Source organism: Nicotiana tomentosiformis, chromosome 9 (genome assembly GCF_000390325.3).
Source record: "Nicotiana tomentosiformis chromosome 9, ASM39032v3, whole genome shotgun sequence".
NCBI lineage: Eukaryota > Viridiplantae > Streptophyta > Magnoliopsida > Solanales > Solanaceae > Nicotiana > Nicotiana tomentosiformis.
In genome coordinates, this window is record NC_090820.1 from 36,477,911 (window position 1) to 36,500,133 (window position 22,223).

The 22,223-nt window shown below is 41.2% G+C and overlaps 1 protein-coding gene across 4 annotated transcripts; it reads right to left on the reverse strand.

Moving 5' to 3' along the window:
• Positions 1 to 943: 943 nt before the first annotated feature.
• On the reverse strand, positions 944 to 6,358 carry LOC104102702 (putative E3 ubiquitin-protein ligase RF298). Of its 4 annotated transcripts, XR_687747.4 has the most exons (4): positions 6,148 to 6,358; positions 3,400 to 5,575; positions 3,048 to 3,190; positions 1,661 to 1,726 (listed from the first exon to the last, which is right to left on the reverse strand). XR_687747.4 is itself a non-coding variant. In XM_009610490.4 (3 exons), exons 2-3 carry the CDS (start codon positions 5,566 to 5,568, stop codon positions 1,666 to 1,668), a joined length of 2,268 nt encoding a protein of 755 aa, XP_009608785.1. In that variant the 5' UTR covers positions 5,569 to 5,575; positions 6,148 to 6,358; the 3' UTR covers positions 944 to 1,665. The 4 variants fall into 4 exon arrangements, 3 of the variants coding, with proteins under 3 accessions (XP_009608785.1, XP_009608784.1, XP_070042247.1); XM_009610490.4 differs by lacking the exon at positions 3,048 to 3,190 and having other exon boundaries at positions 944 to 1,764; XM_009610489.4 differs by lacking the exon at positions 3,048 to 3,190 and having other exon boundaries at positions 944 to 1,726; positions 6,148 to 6,355.
• Between the last annotated feature and the right edge of the window lie 15,865 nt (positions 6,359 to 22,223).

Sequence of the window (22,223 nt, forward strand, 5' to 3'; positions counted from 1 at the left end):
AGTTTAACATTTTTCAAATGAATATCAATTCTATCATGTATTACGCCAATACACATAACTATGCACTATATGATTAATGATATGATAAGTGCAGTTATAGAACTTGAGCAAATTCTCGCTGAAAGAGTAGTGAATAGCCTATCATTTGAGGAACCGTTGTATCTGATGATTACATGATATGTACAATTTAATGAAAATTCACTAGCTGTTTAAAAAAAAAGTCATTTATATGCTGCAGGAAATTCATCGCTTGGTTTGACTCCGGAGAAACAAAGTGAAAAATAATTATTTGACTCGTGAGAAAAGTGAAAATTAATTATTTCAAGGCAGAACGATTGCATCTATTATGAAACAAAACTAATTGCCCATTAGATTTTCCTTAAGGCGCTATTTGAAGAGCTTGAGCTTGACACAAATAGAACATGATTAATAGTTTCAGTTCTCGTTATATCTGTAACAATTTTGATCATTTTTGTCACAAGGGTGAAAGGGGAGACGTGCATTTTCAGTGGTATTAGCAGTTCTGTACCCTGGTGTCTTAGCTTTTTTTTTTTTTTGGTCGGGTGTAACGCTGACGCCCTTGCCATTTTGTACGTACTGCGACAATTTCACTAAATACCTGCTACCTGGCACTGAATACCTGCTACCTGCTACCTGTCACTGGCGCTAGTACCGCACAGGTAACTCTGCATACCAATGCCTTGTGTCTTAGGTTGTTTTCAGAGGCCAAGAAAATCATTTTATGTAAGCGTGCAGAAATTGAAGTGCCCAGTATATACAATGTGTCACATAACGTACAAAGAGTGCATTCATAAGCTGCAGATAAGAGATCCTCTCTCTAATGCACAAATTCAGAGAAGATCACAGCAATAGTGAGCACAGTATTGGCCAAGTTCACTTTAAACATATTGTCGATAAAAAAACATTTATTAAAGAAGACAAGGAGGAAAACTCAAGTTTTATTCGAAAGGGAATAGATGATTTACAAAGGCCACACTTAACACTCTTTTCTCTTTTTGTTTTTGCTTTTCTTTTTTATGTTACTTTTTCATTCTTGAAAACAGTCACATATTGCAAGCATAATTGTCCAGACTTCCGAAAGGGGCCACACAAATGCATTATTCATTATGAAGTTTCATGAATCATTATTTTGATAGCTTTAACTCATTCCCTGAAGTGACGTTTAAGTACGGGCATAACGCACAGAAATCCGCTGCTGGATCAGGCTCCTACAAGAAGGACATTCTTTCATTCCCTGCTTCTCATGGAGCTCGTTGCATGTCGTGCATACCACCTGATGAGCACATGGTAGAAAAACCACAGACATCTCCTCGGACAAACACATCACACACTCACGCTCTCGTTTTACCCCTCCATCCCGAGAGTATTCCTCAAAATCTGTCACCGTTGAGGAGATATAAGGCATTTGAGTGTCCTTTTGTAATGAAGCATTTCTAAAGTCTCCCAGTTTGCTAGCATAGCTTCCATCTATGCCTCTTTTAAGAGCGGCTATCTTTGAAGAATCGGTCTTTAGTCTGAGCTGGGATATTTCCTTTTCTAGCTTTTCAATATCATCTTTAAACTTCTGTAAGCTACTTTCAGCTTTTAATTTGGTCATATCCTCCTTTGATTTGGCTGAAGTTTCAATCTGTTCTCTCTCTTTCCTTACTGAACTAGCCTGCCTAAGTAAGTCTTCATTCGCCTTTTCTTCCTGCTTCCATCTACCCTGCAAGACATTGGCTTGTCGGTAAGAGCACAGCTCATCTGGAGAAATCACATTAGTATAAGAACATCAGTTGAAAGTATAAAGATCTATGAAAGACCTGCAAAGCCAACCACTTCCCTTTACCGTTTGTCGTTAGCAAATTCATACTATATCAAAAGGCAAAAACACAAGTGTAAGAGCTATATGGTTCTGATCAGAGACATAAAATTTCTTTGATAAGGTAAACCACAACCCCCACACCCCACCCCACCCACCCAAAACCCCTCGTTCCCAAAAAGTGACCCTTCCCCACTTTCCCTAGGTGACTCGAACCCCTAAACTCATGGTTGGAGGTATAAGGTCCTTTTCACAAGGCTATCCCTCTCTTGTCAAACTTTTCAAAACATGCTCCATTGGAAACAAATATTCTTTGTGATACTGATTTGCTTTTACCAATACTTTGGCAAGGGTGAAACAAACTCGAAGATCATGTTAAGAGTTAAGAAAATGGAAAATGTGAAGTCTCAAGTGAAGCAAGAAATAAAAATATATCCGTTCAAGCTTCTGCAAAATATTGTAAGAGCCCTCCAACTGCAATGATGCATGTAGGAGGCAAGTGCCAATAACCTATTATTGTAACTCTACATAGTACCATTTTATCTACATTACGTCTCAAGATCCATTTGATAAATTTCTTTAAAAGTTAACCACATCAAGGTATCACATGAGATGTCTTCTGAAACATTATGTCCGTATCAGACATCAATGTCAAAGCATATTGATTTCAACACATGAATAAAAATGTGAGAAGACGCTATGAGAGGTGGAGATACCTCATTCCCATTGTCCTTAGACAATAAGCTATCCCACTTCAAAAACACCCTATTACAAAGTGAGTAAAATGGCACTGCACATACATGCTATGCACACCTACTAACAGAACAAAGCCAAAAGATGCAGAAAAGATCTTGCATTAGTTAGATGCTTCTTGATCCCAACTCTTGCTTATACATATAGAAATTTGCACAGACGAGAGTCAAGCTACTCTCAGATAAAGAATCCAGCAGACCAAAGTTCCCTTGTTCATTTTTCAGATTCTAAAATTACACAAGTTAGTAAAATAAAGAAGAGAGAGAGAGAGAGGGGTTCAAAAACCACGTCGAGTCATTTTTAAGCAAACACATAGAAGAGGTTCATTTATATTATTAGTTTTTTCTCTCAAGTAGGAAAAAAAGTACCAAATCCCCATCTGAGAGAGAGAGAGAGAGAGAGAGAGAGAGAGAGAGAGAGAGAGAGAGAGAGAGAGAGAGATTAGGTTTATCTCTCAAGTAGGAAAAAGTACCAATCCCCATCACAGAAGTCAGATTGCATGTAGCTTCTACAGAGATGTCAGTTTGCCAATGACTGATGCACATGTCCGACTGAGGAGAGCCCAGCTACCACAATACCACTTATTCACCGACTTTATTGGGCATTGTATATGACCTTAAACACAATTTACTAGCATTAAGCTTGTTAATTAGCATCCTTTTACCTAAGTTATGCAAAAAAAATTCCTCTTTAAGAATTAAAGGTTAAAGGTCCTAGTACATAACTAGACATTACAGCCTTTTTTACTTAGCTAAAGGCCTATACTTTTTTGGCAAGAAGCATCTTGTGAAGCATTTATGATCTTAAACCCCCAGTAAACATACCTCGAGCTGGTTTTGAACATCTCTAGCTTGCTCCAGCCGTTGTTGCAGTTCCACCAGCTTTCGTCTTTCAGCTATAAGTTCATCCTGAAATATAGCTTTCTGCTTCTCCCAGGACTGGAACTTCATGAGCGTCTTCTTTTCCCTCTGTGATACTTCCTGACAGCTCGCAGCTGACTCTGCTGCACGCAATTTGGCAGCTTCCATTTCCCTCCTTAGTACAGCATTCTCAATTTCAAGCCTACGAACAGTAGCATTAGCTCGTTCGACTTGTCCGCTAGCTTTACACAAGGCATTCTCCATCTCGGCCAGCTTTTTCATGGTATTTTCTTCCAAACTCTGCTTCTCTTTCTTAAGCCTCTCCACCTCCTCTTTTTCTTGCCGAAGTGTCTTAAGCTCAGCTTTGTCTTTACTCAGTCTACGAGCAGCTTGCATAACCTTTTGATTGGCCCATTCTGTCCACTCTTGGAGCTGACCTTGCAACTCCCGAACCCTTGGAACTAACTTCAAAATCATTTCATCTTTCTTGTTTTGAGGAACCCATTGAGCAATAGATTTTTCATTTGGAATCATATTAAGAGAACAAACAGCGCCCTCAGCATTATAACGAAGAGGCATCGGGGTGATGTTGCAGTTGGTAGGGAATGAGAGCGAGAGCTCAGTATCAGCAGTGGGCAATGCAGGTGAAGTATTCACTTGCGGTAATGAAGAAGGCATATTTGCATTAGGTAATGGAACAGAAACATTGACATTATCGGACCCAAATACTGATGTTGAAGAAAATCCATTATTTGTTGCGATACTATGGTGTATATTATCTTGAGTCACAGCAAAACTGGTCTTATTGATCTTTGATGAAGCATTCTTTATATTCATGCCGGCAGAATCTGCCATGGACTTAAGTTTATTATCTAAAACTAAACCACCAAAACCATTGAGTTTCCTACAGACTCCTTTAGAACCATAAGTACGGTAATGTTTCTCAAGATGTAGGGACTTCTGCCTAAGTATGTACTCTCTTTTGGTGATCCCAGACAACTTTCGACTACCAACAAACTCCTCGTCGACGGTTGGAGGATTGGGTGTTCCAACTGCCGTAAATGTTTTATCAACAGTGTCAAACAGAGAACTTGAAGAATCTTTCTCTGAGATCATTCCACTCAGAGCAAATGAAGATTTGGGTTTGACATCATGAACTCCTGTCATAGCGGACGCCTCCAACTGAAAGCTATGCCCACAAGTTACAGAAGCGACACTGGAAGTCTCAGACGAACAATGTGCACAAGCAACTGAAGGATTTGGCTTACAGGGAATTCTATTGTTGGATTCGGAACTTTTGGCCTCGGATTGCAAATAAGGCTGCACAGAAGCAGAGGTAATTTCATTCCCATCAGCAACCAAACTACTCAAAGGATCACTTTCCATCGCACAAGCATGAGATACATTCATGTCACATATTAACAAGCACCACATTGCATCACCAGTGCTAAAGAAAGGCCTAACTTCCCGCAGAACACAGACCAATTCAGCCAACACATACTTTTCCATCTGCTGCAAATCCTCAAAATAATGCTCCCTGCACAAGTCAATCTCTTGGCCGCTACGAAGAAAACCCAATGTATTCTCCACTATGTTCGACACAATGTCCTTACAACCATAGCAAATACCAGACCTTAAAACAGCCTTTGTGGCAATATCTTCATTGTAACCAAAGGCCATTATTCTTTTAATTGCACTCCTGAAAATTGTATCCAAGTTGCTCAAGACAAGCTCTTCTAGCTCGGATTCCGTAAGATCACTCCAATCGGCATCATGGAACTCTTCAGTTGTTTCAACTTCCTCCTCTCTAGGCTCACTCGGACCTACTTCAGATGATCCTACGCTGCAAGACAATCCGAGGTCAAGTTTCAAACTTTCTGAGCCGTCTTGCTTCAAGCTACACATATCACAACCATTCGATAACTCATGACTAGGGATCATTCCAAATTTGTCCGCAGAAAATTCAAAATTCGTGCACTCAAAATGCGGAGAGGAAATTATTTTATTTGGATCAGCTAGAGGTGGATCCGCCCTGAATTTCCTCTTATTCCTACTCCCTTTTTCCAAGACTGTCAAAGCCGATGAATATTGAGCCGACGTCGTAGCACATGCCTTTGCAACCATTGATGCCATAACTTAGCTGCCAAAAAAAATTCTTTCTTTCTCAGAATCAACCCATGAAATTAACTCACAATTATTAAAAAATCACAAATGTGTTGACCTCATACCAATGCACATAACTATAACAAAAACACTGAACCCCAGTTCTTAAGCTGTCACAGAACATCAGAAAAAACAAGCTAATAAACAGCTTTTTTTCCAATTGAAATGCTTTTAACAAACCATATCAAACATGATCATATATATTGCTCAAGTCTAAAATCTTATAATCCAAACAAATTCCGCAATCCAAGAACTATACATATGACTTCACAAAAAAATAATAAAATCAACATGAATTAAATAAGTTACTTACATCAAGAACAACAATTACCCAGAAAAAAACTTCCAATACTGAATGAATTTAAATCACACCCATCAAACTTCCGATCAATCCCAATTCAAATCAGCAATCAAAATTAACCCATAATAAAATAACAAAAATAAATTCGACGAATAAAAAAAAGATTCTTTTTTTAGATAAGATCGGTACAAGAGTGTGAGAATTTGATCAAGATTTGATTTTTAAAGATTATTTGATCAAATACATACCAGATTTTTGAGCTAAGGTTTCGAGCAAATCAAAGGTAGGATAAATCTAAGAGCATAGAGAAAAAGAGTAGAGAAGATCCTTAGTTTTTGTTTGGCTTTCTGTTTGTTTCTTTTTATTTTTATTCTTTAGCTTTAATACATTGAACGCCTCTCTCTCTTTCTCTGTCTCTAAATTTTTGGGTGAAATTTTACTTTTTCTTGTTTCTATTTTTCTATTTTTCTATTTTTGTATGTGAGTTATAACTTTAACCAGAGATGTACACATGTAATTAAACTAGACATGGTTAGGAAGAGGCATCACATGGGGTTTGGAACTAACTATGGTTAATATTGTACCAAACCAAACACCAATACTCAAGCTACCCCCACCCCACGTGGAGAATTTTTTTTTTGTTACAATTTTTTTTTATTACAGAGAGAGTTCAACAACAACAAATACAGTATAATCTCACCGGTGGTCTGAGGAAGGTAGTGTATACGCAATCTTTGCCCCTACCATGAGAAAGTAGATAGGATATTTCTGGTGTACCCTCGACTAAGGAAAAATTAAAAAATAAATAGGATAAAAGGCACATGAAGGCTGAAAAGGAAGGAGTAATAACAATCAGCAATATCAACAAATCAATCAAAAAATTGAAGCGAAAGTAACGACAAGTAATAACAAAAATATACGCATAAGACTATACAACACTAACACTAAGTAATGCACTAAAACTACTGGTATGAATAAGGCAAATGCTCGACTACCTAACATTCTACCCTAAATTTCAACCTCCACAACTTCCTATCAAGGGCCATGTCCTCGGTAAGGTGGAGCATCGCCATATTTTCTCTAATTACCTCTCCCCAATATTTCTTAGGCCTATCTCTATCTCTTCTTGGGCTCTTCAAGGCCAACTTTTCACACCTCCTTACTGGGGTATTTGTACCTCTGCTTTTCACATATCCGAACCATCTAAATCTTGATTCCCGCATCTTATTCTCCGCACAAAGAGTTCGGGAAGGAGAAACAGAGAAAAAAAATAGAATAGCCAAAATTTAATGCGTACACATTGTGTGAGAAATATAGTTCCGCTCACATTAATACCACTAGACTTTGTGTGTGACCTTGATAATAGAAACTAGGCACTAGAAAATTGAGAATAATTTTAAAAGAAAAGAGCTATTGATGCACAACTATATGATACAAACATGACATGCAATGATGTAATTTTCTTTAGAACTTTATTGGTGGCGTTTTTTGATTTTATATTGGTAATAATTGCTTGCAAGAAAGTGTGGTGTATTTGAATTTACATGTTTTTATTTTTAAATTTGAAGTTGTTACAGATTGGAAATATACATTATTATTATCACATGCTAGATAAATTTGTTACATTATAGAAGCAAATAATAGACATGGATCCGCTTATAATTGAGCTGTTTATAGATAAAATCTCACTAGTATTATGGTAATTTTTATCACGGTAGTATAATATGTAGCTTGATAATTAATTAGTTCAAAAAGGCAATTTATCACAAATCGTACTTGTTTTAAAAAAAGAAGACTTGCACAGGATTGACAAAAAAAATATTAAAAGATTAAAAATAGGAGTTGTTCCTTGTGATATGTCAATAGCTTTTTTATTTCTTCAAAATGTTGACTTTTTCCTTTAACATTTGATGTATTGAATAAATTCTACTGATTTTAGAGCCTTCTTCTGTACTTATGAGTTAGACGTGCTTACATTTATAAGAAAAGAAGAAAGCTTAAGTTTCAAGCACACCTTTATTTCAACAATTCAATTAGGTTAGAACTATTCTGATAAGTAGCAATCACCATAAGTCCATAACATATATGTATTTATAGTCCTATCACCTCTCATTGATTGAAGGGGTATTTTTTAGTTGTTGGAAAATTATAGTATAGAAGTAAAAGTTATGTCACCTTTGTATATTTCAAAAAAGAGAGAGACAAGATTAGAGAAATTTGATAAAATATTTAAGGGTTCGTGCTGAGGCAGCTATAGAATTTTGTAGATTGATGATCCTCATGACATGTATAATCACGAAGTAGAGTATACAACTAACTGTTATAATCATTATTACTGTATACGGGTGAAACCAGACCCATAAGCCGATCCATTTCCCGATAAAATAAATCGAGTAAGGAACGCGATGACGGGGAGCCAGAATCGAGGTAAGGGACTCATCGATGCAGGCACCGGGGGCACGACTCCTCCCTCGAGTATATCGAGGCCATGACCCAAGGATCGGTTCAAATCCCAAAAGACTTCGGAGAGCATTATTGGGCAATCGAACACGATTAACGGAAGACCGTAATATCCGTGACCAATCGGGTATCACGGCGCGGATCTCAATACGTATCGACAGGAATCCAGCAATTAGTTAAACAAGAGACGTTTACCTTTTATTAAATTGTACTTAGAGTGGAATTCCCCTACTATATAAAGGGAGGGGGCCTGATTATTCATTGAACACATTGTAACACGCATCCCAAAGTAATATACTATTATTTTTATTGTTATTTATAACTCTTATTCTCGTTCATAAGTGCTTGCTATTGTGAATCTGGATTGAGGGTAGATATTTCATCAAGGTTGGAATTATCCTCCTCACATGGTTTGAATTTACTGCATCTTTATTTGTTTAATCTAACACAATTTATCGTTTGTATCGAATTAATCCACGTATCCTTAAAATCACTTACAAATTTAATTGTTATCCATTTTTTAGGGTAAATAATTTGGCGCTCACCGTGGGGCTAAGGATAATAGTGGCAATTTGATACAAATTTTCATAACACACCCTATTTTACACTTGTTCTTTGGGGTGTCTTTAATTTCAGGTCAAAATTTAAAAAGTCGAACTCCCAATCTGCCCTCTAAATGTGGATGCTGAGTCCAGTCATCATGGCGAGAACAACGATATGGTACCCAGTAACGAGGTGCCCTCTGTCAATCCCAACGGAGTTCCGGCCGCAGACCCATTTGACGCTAACCCACATGTGGCCATCAATGCGAATTTGCCTATCGCTCCTGAGAACAGCGTCCGCAGGGGAGTCCGATCGGCAGCCCAAAATACACACGACGGTGAAGGAGATGGGATCAACTTGCGAGTGATCTTCGAAATTCTACAGGCTCAACAAGCAGCGATAGCCCATCTGCAGAACCATAGTCGCGTCCCCAGCAGGGTTGAGCCCGAGCCGCCCCGGGAAATCGCTCGTAGAAACGAACCAGTAACGGAGAGGTCGAGTGATGCCGAACCCGGGACTAACCCTGAGATCATAAACATGCTTGAGGAACTAACAAATCGGGTAGAATCGGGAGAAAAGAAAATCAAAGCCAATGACAAAAAGGTAGAAACCTACAATTCCAGGGTCGACCAAATCCCAATGGCACCACCGATATTGAAGGGCCTGGATTCCAATAAGTTTGTTCAAAAATATTTTCCTCCGAGCACAGCTCCGAAGCTAATCCTGAAGAAGTTCCGCATGCCCGAGATTCCTAAGTACAACAGAACAACCGACCCAAATAAGCATGTGACCTCCTACACGTGCGCCATCAAAGGGAACAACTTAGAGGATAATGAGATCGAGTCCGTCCTGTTGAAAAAATTCGGGGAAACTTTGTCGAAGGGAGATATGATTTGGTATCACAACTTACCCCTTAATTCTATTGACTTGTTTGCTATGCTTGCAGACTCCTTCGTGGAAGCACACGCCGGGGCCATCAAGGTCGAGACAGGAAGTCAAACCTTTTCAAAGTGAAACAGAGAGATAATGAGATGCTCAGGGAATTCGTGTCCCGGTTTCAAATGGAACGAATGGACCTGCCTCCGGTCGCGGACGATTGGGCCGTTCAAGCCTTCACCCAAGGACTCAATACTCGAAGCTCATTGGCTTCACACCAGTTAAAGCAAAATCTGGTAGAGTATCCGGCTGTAACTTGGGCCGACGTACATAACCAATATCAATCAAAAATTAGGGTCGAAGATGATCAGCTTGGGGCCCTTCCGGGTCCGTTTATCCCGTCAGAGCTATCGACAGACCCAAAAGAGATGTTGATCGTGAACCGAGATAAAATAAGGATCGATATTAACAATATACTGGGGACCGAAGATGTAATGAGTCTGGACAAAACCCTGTGAGAAGTGAAAGGATAAGCGATCGAGGTCAAAATAACCGGGGACTCATGAGCAAAAGCAGTTTCGACAGGCCTATCAGGCCTAAGGAAGCGCCAAAGTTATTTGAGTACAACTTCAACGTCAATGTTGTTGCCATTGTATCTGCCATCGGACGGCCCAAAGGGACCCAAACCTAATGTGTAAGTATCACGGCACTCACGGCCACAGAACGAAATATTGCCGGCAATTGAGAGAGGAAGTAGCCCGGTTATTCAACAACGGACATCTCCAAGAATTCCTGAGCGATCGATCCAAAAACCATTTCAGGAATAGGGACATTAATAAGGAGATCGAGTAGGAGGAACCTCAGCATGTCATTAACATGATCATCAGTGGGGTCGACGTCTCCCAGGGGCCGTTGTTTAAGCGCACCAAAGTGTCCATCACTAGAGAAAAATGGACTCGAGATTACGTGCCAGAAGGAACCTTATCTTTCAACGACGAGGATGCTGAAGGCATCGTGAAGCCACACAATGATGCACTGGTAATATCTGTACTCATAAATAAATCTTGAGTTAAGCGTGTGTTAATTGATCCAGGTAGCTCTGCCAATATCATCATATCGAGAGTCGTAGAGCAGCTGGGTCTACAAGACCAAATTATGCCTGCAGTCTGAGTTCTAAATGGATTCAACATGGCACGTGAGACCACAAAAGGGGAGATAACACTATCGGTGAACACCGCCGGAACCATTTAGGAAGCAAAGTTCTACGTGATCGAAGGAGATATGAGATACAACGCTCTATTCGAGAGGCCGTGGATTCACAACATGAGGTTAGTGCCCTCGACACTGCATCAGGTGTTGAAATTCCCAATGTCAGGAAGGATTAAAACAATTTACGGAGAACAATCGACCACAAAGGAGATGTTCGCGGTCGACGAGGTGGTCCCGATATCCGCACTTTCTACACCAAATGATCCGAGTTTGGCCGCCAAGGAAGGGACCAAATAGCAATCACTGACACCGGCCCCGACCGAACCGGAGAAGCAGGGGACAGATGAGGACGACGACTACGGAGTTCCCAGATCCTTCATAGTCCCCGACGATTCTGATGCCACCAAATCAACGGTCGAAGTACTGGAGCAAGTCATATTGATCGAGCACCTGCCCGATCGTAAGGTATACCTGGGCACGGGGTTAAATCCCGAGCTCAGGAAAAAACTCATTAAATTCCTTGTGGCTAACATAGATTATTTATCTTGGTCCCACCTCGACATGACAGGGATCCTGCCGGAGATAACTACCCATAAGCTGAGCCTGGATCCGAAGTTCCACCCGGTCAAACAGAAAATGAGGCCTCAGTCCGAAGTTAAGCATGCATTCATCAAAGATGAGTTATCTAAACTCCTTAAAATAGGGTCCATCCGGGAGGTTAAATACCCGGATTGGCTAGCAAACATAGTGGTAGTCCCTAAAAAAGAATAAATTAAGAATGTGTGTCGACTACAAAGACTTGAATAAGGCATGCCCCAAGGACTCTTTCCATCTGCCCAACATCGATCGCATGATCGATGCGACGGCCGACCACGAGATCCTCAGCTTTCTCGATGCCTATTCCGGGTACAACCAAATTCGGATGGACCTGGGCGACCAGGAAAAAATGACCTTCATCACTAAGTACGACACCTACTGCTATAACATAATGCCATTCGGACTAAAAAATGCCGATGCCACCTACCAATGCCTAGTAAATTGAATGTTCGAAGAACAAATAGAAAAATCAATGGAGGTTTACATTGACGATATGTTAGTTAAGTCCCTGCGAGCAGATGATCATTTGAAATATTTGAAGGAAACCTTCAACATATTAAAGAAATACAATATGAAGTTGAACCCGAAGAAATGCGCATTCGGAGCCGGGTCCGGGAAATTTCTCGGATTCATGGTGTCTAACCCGAGAATCGAGATCAATCCCGATAAAATCAAGGCCATAGAGGACATTAACGTGATGGACAATGTCAAGGTCGTTCAAAGGATAACCGGGGTGCATAGTCGTGTCGGGCCGATTCATTTCAAGGTCCTCCGACAAGAGCCATCGGTTCTTCTTGTTATTGAATAAGAAGAATAATTTCTCATGGACACCGGAGTGTCAGCAAGCCTTGGAAGAACTCAAGCGGTACCTTTCGAGCCCGCCTTTGCTTCATACTCCGAAGGCAGATGAATAGTTGTACCTATACTTAGCGGTATCCGAGATAGCAGTAAGTGGAGTCCTAGTCTGGGAAAAAGAATGTATGCAATTTCCTATCTACTATGTTAGCAGGACTCTAGGCGAGGCCGAAACTAGGTATCCTCACCTGAAAAAATTGGTGCTCGCTTTGCTAAGAGCCTCTAGGAAGTTACAACCATATTTTCAATGCCATCCCGTGACTACTTACCCGTTGAGGAACATAATGCATAAGCCCGAACTCTCGGGACGATTGGCTAAATGGGCCGTGGAAATCAGCGGGTATGATATCGGATATCGACCCCGAACCGCCATCAAATCTTAAATTTTGGCAGACTTTGTGGCCAACTTCACACCAGACCTAATATCTGAGGTCGAGAAGGAGTTGTTTTTGAACTCGGGGACCTTCTCTGGAATCTGGACCCTCTTTATGGATGGTGCCTCGAACACAAAGGGGTCCAGAGTTGGCATCATGCTGATGCCACCGACGGGTAATGTAGTTAGACAATCTATTAGAACTGTAAAATTGACTAACAACGAGGCCGAGTATGAGTCCATGATTGCAGGTCTCGATTTGGCAAAAAGCCTGGGGCCGGAGGTGATTGAAGATAATTGCGATTCCCTCATTGTGGTGAACTAAGTCAATGGAACATTCGAAGTCAAAGAGGAGCGAATGCGAAGGTACTTGGATAAACTATAGGTGACATTACATCGGTTCAAGGAATGAACTTTGCAACATGTACCTCAAGATCAAAACAGCAAAGCCGATGCTCTTGCCAACTTAGGATCGTCGGTTGATGACGATGAATTCAACTCGGGAATAGTCGTACAACTCATGAAATTGGTAGTAGAAGAAGGTCACGTCGAGATAAACTCGACAAGCTTAACCTGGGACTGGAGAAACAAGTATATAGATTACCTGAAGATCGAAAATTTGCCCTCGGATCCTAAAGAATCGAGAGCTCTGCGCATGAAGGCGGCCATGATCAATTTGTCTGAAGACAACACCCTATTCAAGAGAATGTTCGATGGCCCACTCACCATATGCCTGAGACCGGGAGATACCGAGTATGTTTTGAGAGAAGTTCACGAAGGCAACTGCGGGAATCATTCGGGTGTCGAATTATTGGTTCGTAAGATAATCAGAGCCGGATACTACTGGATCGACATGGAAAAAGACGCAAAAGAGTTCATGTGAAAATGCGACGGATGTCAGAGATATGAACCGATGACTCATCAGCCCGGGGAGCTGCTACATTCGGTCTTGTCACCCTGGCCATTCATAAAATAGGGAATAGACATCGTTGGCCCCCTGCCATGGGCACCCGGTAAGGCTCAATTCATATTATTTATGACTGACTATTTTTCTAAATGGGTGGAAGCCCAGGCAATTGAGAAAGTTAGGGAGAAAGAAGTTATTGACTTCATTTGGGACCACATAATATGCCGGTTCGGAATGCCGCCCGAGATCGTGTGTGACAATGGGAAGCAATTTATCGACATTAAGATGGGTAAATTTTTCGAGGACCATAAGATCAAAAGGATCCTATCACCCTAGTGGAAACGGGCAGGCGGAGTCTACGAATAAAACCATACTCTAAAATCTTAAGAAGAGGTTGATCGACGCCAAAGTAAAATGGAAGGAAATTTTGCCCGAAGTCCTGTGGGCATATCGAACGACCTCAAAGTCTAGTACTGGGGCCACCTCATTCTCGTTGGTTTACGGTGCTGACGCACTAATACTGGTCAAAGTAGGAGAACCGAGTCTATGGTTCTGATACGTGATCGAAGAGTCAAACGACGAGGCCATGAACACGAGCCTAGATCTGCTAGACGAGAGGCGCGAGGCTACCCTCGTCTGGCTGGCCGCCCAAAAATAACGGGTCGAAAGGTATTACAACAGGAGAGCCAACCTCCGACACTTTAATATCGAGGACTTGGTATTAAGAAAACTGACACTAAATACCCGAAACCTGAACGAAGGCAAGCTGGGACCGAATTAGGAAAGTCCATATCGAATTATCTAGATCACCGGCAAAGGATCATGCAAACTCGAAGTAGGGAACGGTGAGCGACTACCAAACAACTGGAACGTGACCCACTTAAAATGGTACTACTGCTAAGGTATGACCCCATTCATTCTTTTCTTTACATATATTATGAATTGAACTAACATTTGCAGGCAACGACCAAAGAATGATGCAGTTATTGGGCTTGAAAGCACGCATTGCACTCTTTTTCCTTTAAATCGGTTTTGTACCAAATGAATTTTCCGGCAAGTTTTTAACAAGGCAACAATAGATTGTGCTAACTTAGAATTGAAGACCGGCTATGAACAGGAGTCAAGGGTCACATCAACAGTATCCGAGCCATCTCTATGATCGGCCTCGAATACTAGGGGCCATCACCCTTGATAATGATTTTAGCAAGGAAGGAAACTTTATGCCCGAACAGTGTAGGCTTGGTGGATACGATTTATTGTAAGGGCCAAACGATCAAATGAACCCTGCCCACATAGATCACTTAAGCCATAACACGAAGCTTGTACACATTTGCCATCTTGTATGTTGCGCACAGAAATAAAAGAAAGTTTCTACCTTGCAGATACATATTTTATCTCTTAAAAACTACTACATTTTGTTCCTTAAGGACATCGGGCCCAAGGGTTACCTTTATCCGGATCCAAGAGATTACCATACTCGGGGACAGTCATCCAAGGCAAACTCGGACGGCTCGGGTTGTCGAAGCCTGGGGGCACAAAAACTTATAAGGCAGTGCCCAAATTTTAAAGGCTACGGCCACCCCCATTCGGGGACTATCGTCCTGGGCAAGCCCAGGTGGCTGGGTAATCAAAGCCCGGGGTAATAAGACTATTGGGCAATAACCTAACTTAAAAGTATACGGCGATCCTAGAAACAGCTTGGAGACATCCAAAACCCGTAACTAAAACATAAGGCCTTCAAAATTTCCAAACTGGTTCAAAGGCTACCCTCGGCAAAATTGTAATTTAAAAACATCTAAGTAAGCATTTTGGGGGAAACTTCCGGTCATACCAAGCCCCCACGAGTTCTAAAGAAAAATTATATTGAGAACAAGCCTTGTTTGAACCTCCGAACAAGACCTTATTACTACGTGCCAAGGCATTTGAAATCTTTGCAAACCAAAAGAAACAAACTTGAAATTGACGAAGGGAAAAAAAGAAGAAACTTGTGTATATATATATATATATATATATATATATATATATATATATATATATAAAGATCTTTACAAAGTCCAAACGGCCTCAACAAAATATACAAAAATACAAAAACGAAGAAAAACCTACAAGGCACCTAAGCCTGGTCTTCACCGGAGCCCGCCTCATCACCGGGACCATCAGGGTCTTCTCTGCCCTTGGATTTGCCGAAACCCTCAGAGCCCTCGTCATCCTCAGGGAATGCCAACTTCTTGGCCTCGGCCTCGAGCCTCTTAGCGTTTTCAATCTCGGCCGATAGGTTGAATCCTCGGGCATGAACTTCTTCGGGAGCCTCCCTTCGGGACTGCCACTTCACGTATTCAACAATGACTTTCAGGCGGTCCTGGGCTGCCTCAGCGTCAGCTTTGTACTGGGCCACCATCTCTTTAGCGTCGGCCCTAGTTATTTTCACCACTGACTTGGCTGCTTTAAGCTCCTTGGCAAGGGTATCCCGTTCGGCAGCGACCGAGCCCAGTTGAGACTGGAGGTCTTCGATTTTTAGGACCGAGCCTCAGCTTTCTCCCTCTCCGCTCGAAGTTGGACTTTAGTCGGCAATCTCCTTTTCCGAAGCCAATTGGTCCATTTTGCCTTTCCACTCTTCGGCCATGGCCTTGGGTCCATTTCAGCTCGAAGTTGTCGATCCGGTCAAGCTTCTGCTAGACCTGTGGGTTTTGACCATTAGTCGCCATGCATAATTCGCCGTCACTAACTTCAAATATCTTTACCTGTTCCACCAGGGCGGCATGTTCTTTCTAAGCCGCGTCCAACTCAGCCCAGGAGATTCTTGACATCTCTTTCACGTTACTTGCTAAGAAGCTTATACATGTCCCTCTTCTCAGCAAGCTCTTTGACTTCGGCCTCGAGTTGGATAAGCTCATCCCGGTACCGGAGAAAGGTTTCATGGTAGAGCACCGAGGCCTGCAGAATGTGAAAAAAAAAGGGCATTAGAGTCATCAAAAACTGAATTCAAAGATAAAAAAGTGTGATAACACTTTACCCAATTCAGCGCCTGTTGTGCTTCGTTGAACAAGCATGGCGCATCCACTTCATTCATCTTTGCCTGGTCTTCTTCGGTTACCAGGCACCGAAGGTAGCTAGCAGCCCCGACGGGGGCGGAAAGAACCCGGGCATCCTCCGGGATGTTGATAACTACTGATCGTTTTCGGCCAGGATCTGTGCTCGGAGCGGGGAACTGGTTGATCAACCTCGGCCTCGAGTTCGGCCCACCAACCTCCGAGGATAGACTTTTCCTCGGCACCTATATTTCACCCAACCCGGAGAAGTCTTTCAGGTCGGTTGAGTCTACCCCATCAAAGAAGCTTCGGAGGGTATCATCCGCTCCATGAGCCCCTACATTGGATCGTTCCTTCGTCGCTCGGGCTTTATCGAACATAGACTGTGTGAATGAGGGCGATCCCGAAATTTCTATAACACCAGGCGGGGCGGAGCCGGTGACTCGAGAGGTCTCTACCCTGACCTCTGTACGAGCCTCGTGAACTTGAGGGGGGTTAGCCCCCGTCTTTTCACCCTTGGCTTCCACCTGATCCTCGGGAACGGACGGCTCGCGGGTTACTAAAAGGTCATCCTCCTCGGGCTCGTCCCCGATCCAGAAGAGTAAATTTGAGTCAAGCAGTCGGGAGTTGGAGCTTTTCTTTGGCTTATGAGCCAACTTTTTCCTCGGTTTCTTCTTCTCCAAGCTCAGGGAACTGGAGGCTCTACTTCTTTTCTTCTCTCCGGCTGTGGCTCCGGACTGCCCCGAAGAAGGAGGATCTGTGGGCAGGTCCTCAACCCTTACCAAGGGCCTAAGCTCGATGGTCTTAGGCAAGCCTGCAAAAAAGAGAGAAAAGAAGCAATGGGGACATAGTAACGGAAAAAGAAGATTTAAGGTTACTTATCCAAAGAAATGAATCTTACCATGAGCTCAGGCCTCCCAGCGGCCCTTCGAGAGCTCGCGCCATGAGTGCTCGACATAAGGTATCTGCGAACAAATGCCTCTGATCCACTCCTTGAGCCGAGGAATGGCATTTGGAACTCGATCGAAGGCTACACCACAGCAAACACCAATGAGAAAATAGAAGATAAAACATGAAATCAACGTTTAAAAGGAGTTATACTTACGTGATACTTTCCACTTCTCGGGGAACGGCCTCCACTTGGCAGGTATCAGGTCAGTGGTCATCACTCGGACAAAGCGTCCTTGTCAACTCCGATCACGGTCCTCATCGATACTCGAAAATGGGGCTTTGCTGGCCCGGCGTACAAGCTTTATGAGTCCCCCCGGAAGATTCAGGGACAATATAAACGGAGCACGAATCGATTTTGTTCACAAAGAATCGGAGAAATATCATGATCCTCTACAATGATGGGTGAATTTGGCCGAGGCATACGTCGTACCTCCTGTAGAAGTCCAATATGAGTAGGTCCCGGACCCAATGTAAAGGGATAAGTGTAAACACTTAGATATTCCTCCACATGTGTAGTGATATCGTCATCGGGCCTGGGAATCACTACATCCTTATCCTCCCAGCCATAGTCCTTTCGAACTGCAGGAAGAACGGCCTCGGTAATAGAGCAGATGTATCGTGACACCGCCTCGCATCGACCTTGAATCTAAGAGGGCTTTTCAACCTTGAAGTCGTCATTGACCGAACACCCCCCGGGGATGAACATTTTCAAGAGGGGATCGGCTGCCAGTTCATCAGTGGCCATGCCCGGAACGAACTTCTCAAGGACAACCACAGCAGGGGCGTTCTCCTCGACCTCAGTGGCCGGCCGCGAAGAAAAAGGAGCATCTTTCTGGGGAACTGTCTTGGAAGTTTTTGCCATTTCTTTTATCTGGGTAAAATGGTTTGAAACTATGAAGGAGAATGAGGAGACGAGGGATGAGAACTTGCTAACAAAAACAAGCACACTGGCTTAAGTAAGGGGTAAAAGAAAGGTTGTAACTTGAAGAACGAAGGTAAGAATATTGAGGGATGAACGAAGACTGTAATATCTTAAAGGATCTAAGGTAGAAGCTTGGTCCAAAGTAAGAAATGAACGAAGACGGGGACTATAAACCGGACCCATAAGCCGGCCCAATTCCCGATAACAAAAATCGAGTAAGGGACGTGATGACGAGGAGCCAGAATCGAGGTAAGGGACTTATTGAGGCAGGCACCGAGGGCGCGACTCCGCCCTCGAGTATATCGAGGCCATGACCCCGGGATCGGTCCAAATTCCAAAAGACTTCGTATAGCATTATTGTACAATCGAACATAATTAACGGAAGGCCATAATATTCGTGACCAACTGAGTATCACGGCACAGATCTTGGCACGTATCAACGGGAATTTAGTAATTAGTTAAATAGGAGATTTTTATCTTTTATGAAATTGTACCTAGAGTGGGATTCCCCTACTATATAAAAGGGGACAGGTCTGATTATTCATTGAACACATTGTAACACGCATCCCAAAGCAATATACTATTATTTTTACTGTTATTCATAGCTCTTATTCTCGTTCATCAGTGCTAGCCTTTGTAAATCCGGATCGAGGGTGGATATTTCATCAAGGTTGGAATTATCCTCCTCATGTGGTTTGAATTTACTATATCTTTATTTATTTAATCAATGCAATTTATTGTTTGTATCGAATTAATCCATGTATCCTTAAAACCAATTATAAATTTAATTGTTATCCATTTTTAAAGGTAAACAATTACCATTTTTCATCAAAAGTAATCATATTTGATTTAAATTAATTCATAACACAATACGAGAAAAAAATGATTCACCTATGATAAGATATAAGCAAAATAGGTTTAGACAAATTTAACAAATATTAAGACAAATTAAATTTTATGAAACTTAATTTATGGTGGAAATCAGTTAAAATTGACTCATATTTTTATAATAAATAGATTGTCAAAGTTTTCCAAAAATAAAGATTTTATTTTAGTAGTTATTTACTAACCACATGATTTGTTTTTTTATATTTCATAATTTTTATATTTTTAGAAATATTACGTAGAGAAATAAAATAAAAGTATAAATATTATTACAACAATTAGATATAATGCGTTCAAAAGATAAGAAAATAATTATCTATGGTTAATGTGAATTGGGTGCGGTTAGTTAAGTTTGAAAGCATATATAAGATAATTTTTTTGAAAATGCGTTTCAACTTAAAAAATAGAAGGATAAGACTTATTTAAATTTGAGATGAAATTTTTATTTTTTGAAATATGATAATAAAAATCATATTAGAATATGAGCAAAAGAGTTAAAGTTGCTATCGAAATGGTTTTTAATTTTTATCTATGTTATATTAAAAAGAGTGTAGTAGAAATAGATATTAAATTCAAACAAGCTAACGAAAAGCCACATAGAATGTAATAATATTAAATATTGAATAGTATAATAGAATGAAATAGAATTTTTTCTCTCTCTAGCTCATGCTCTCAGCTCACGATAGTTAACGTGCGCTGACCTTGCTCAGCCATGTCGAGAGGGAGAGGACGAGGGTGTGGCAGGCCCAAACGAATCCCTGTTACTATTGTAGGCAGCTCAGTAAGCTCACGAATACATCAAAGGAAAGTAATGGAGAACGAAATCCACACACTCTAGATACAGATCTGGAATCGGAAACTAGAGCACAAGTGAAAGAAATTGGGGGAACATCTAGCTCTGACGTCTCAAAGAAGTTAGATCTCAACACACCTCCCTCAATTATGGCACCACCGCGACCGGACTCTGTAGCAAGTCAACATGCAGCTGTCGCAACAGTAACCAATGGAATAGTGCTGCCTACTGAAGGAGCTAAGGAAACTAAAATTAATGAGCCTCCCAAGCCGAACCACCTCCTAGATCATGGACTAATCTCTTTCAGAGGAATCGAGCTGCTCAGAATGGTATGCCTTTATCTTACATTCTACCACAGATTATCAATAGGAAAATAATTGTTCAATTAGACAAAAATGAGGTTGAAGCTGAAATAGAAAAAGTGGAAGTGTGCTCTAATTGTCTACATAATAGGGAAGACACCGGGATACATTACTATGAAGAGATATGTTAATGTCAATTGGGAAAATGTAGCTGAACCAGATATCTTCCTACATGAGGAAGGATATTACATCATTAAGTTCTAAACAACTACTGATATGCAGGAGGTGTATTACTCTAGACCTTACTATGTCAATAACAGGCCTATGATACTAAAACCATGGTTCCCTGACTTTGATTTTGATAAGGAATTTCCAATTGAAATTTCCCTTTGGGTCAGATTTCCTAAGTTGCCTATGAATTGCTGGGGCCCTGATTCTTTGAGTAGAAAGCAAGTGCCATTGGGAAGCCTATATATGCTGATGAGTGTACTGCTAAGAAAATAAGGGTGTCCTTTGCTAGAATGCTCATTGAGGTTAATGTTACAAAACCTCTACCTAATAAGATTAGTGTCATGGATCCAAATGATAGACAATTTATTCAGGGGGTGTACTATAATTGTAAACCTGATTTTTATGAGCAATGTCAAGTAGCTGGTCAAAACTGCAAGGCAGCCAAGAGGATAGATAAGCAGGTGGATCACCGGCAGGAAAAACAGCATATGCAGAAAAAAGAACCTAAGAAGGTAATTATGGAATGGAGGACTAAGGGACCTATACAACAAGAGCAACAGCAGAATACTGCTGAGCAGCCTACACCAATAAAGCCAGCTAATCAACAGACTATATGTGTAGCATCTACAAGCAGCATGCCAGAGCCTAGCCAAAAATAACATAGGACCCCAACTCCTACTACCGCTAATGTGCTAACTGAGAACTATAGAGGGAAACAAGTGACAGGGAGCCCTGAGTTCGATATGACTAACTTCCCTTTGTTGTCTGCTGTCACAGTGAAAAACTCCTTTGATGTGTTACCTTGTGGATCCAGTGATACAAACAATTTGCTCTTTATAGAGGTGGAGGTCATTTTACATGCTAATTAATTGACTATTTTGGAATGTACGTGGTGTCAATAAAAGATATAAACAAAAAGAGCTACATCAATACCTTAAAACTAAAAGTATCAAACTAGTGTGATTGATTGAAACAAGAGTCAAAAAGCATAATTCAAGTAGAATAAGAAAAGCTATTGCACCTGGATGGGAGATCAGAACAAACTACCAACATGTCCAAAATGGTAGAATTTAGCTTATATGGGATCCAAGATGGTACAGTATAGCTGTGATACAAACAGGTGCACAATTTCTACACTGTCACATAAAAGATAACACTAGGAAGCTGGACTGTTATTTGAGAGTAATTTATGGATACAATACTATGGAACAAAGGAAAACTCTATGGGATGGCATGCATGGACAAGCTGCAACTATAACTACAACATGCCTAATTTGTGGAGACTTCAATGATGTTCTATATCCACAAGATAGGCTGATAGGAAACCCAATCACATATGTCGAGACTCAAAATTTCACTGACTGTGTTCAAGCTCTACAAATCAGTGAACT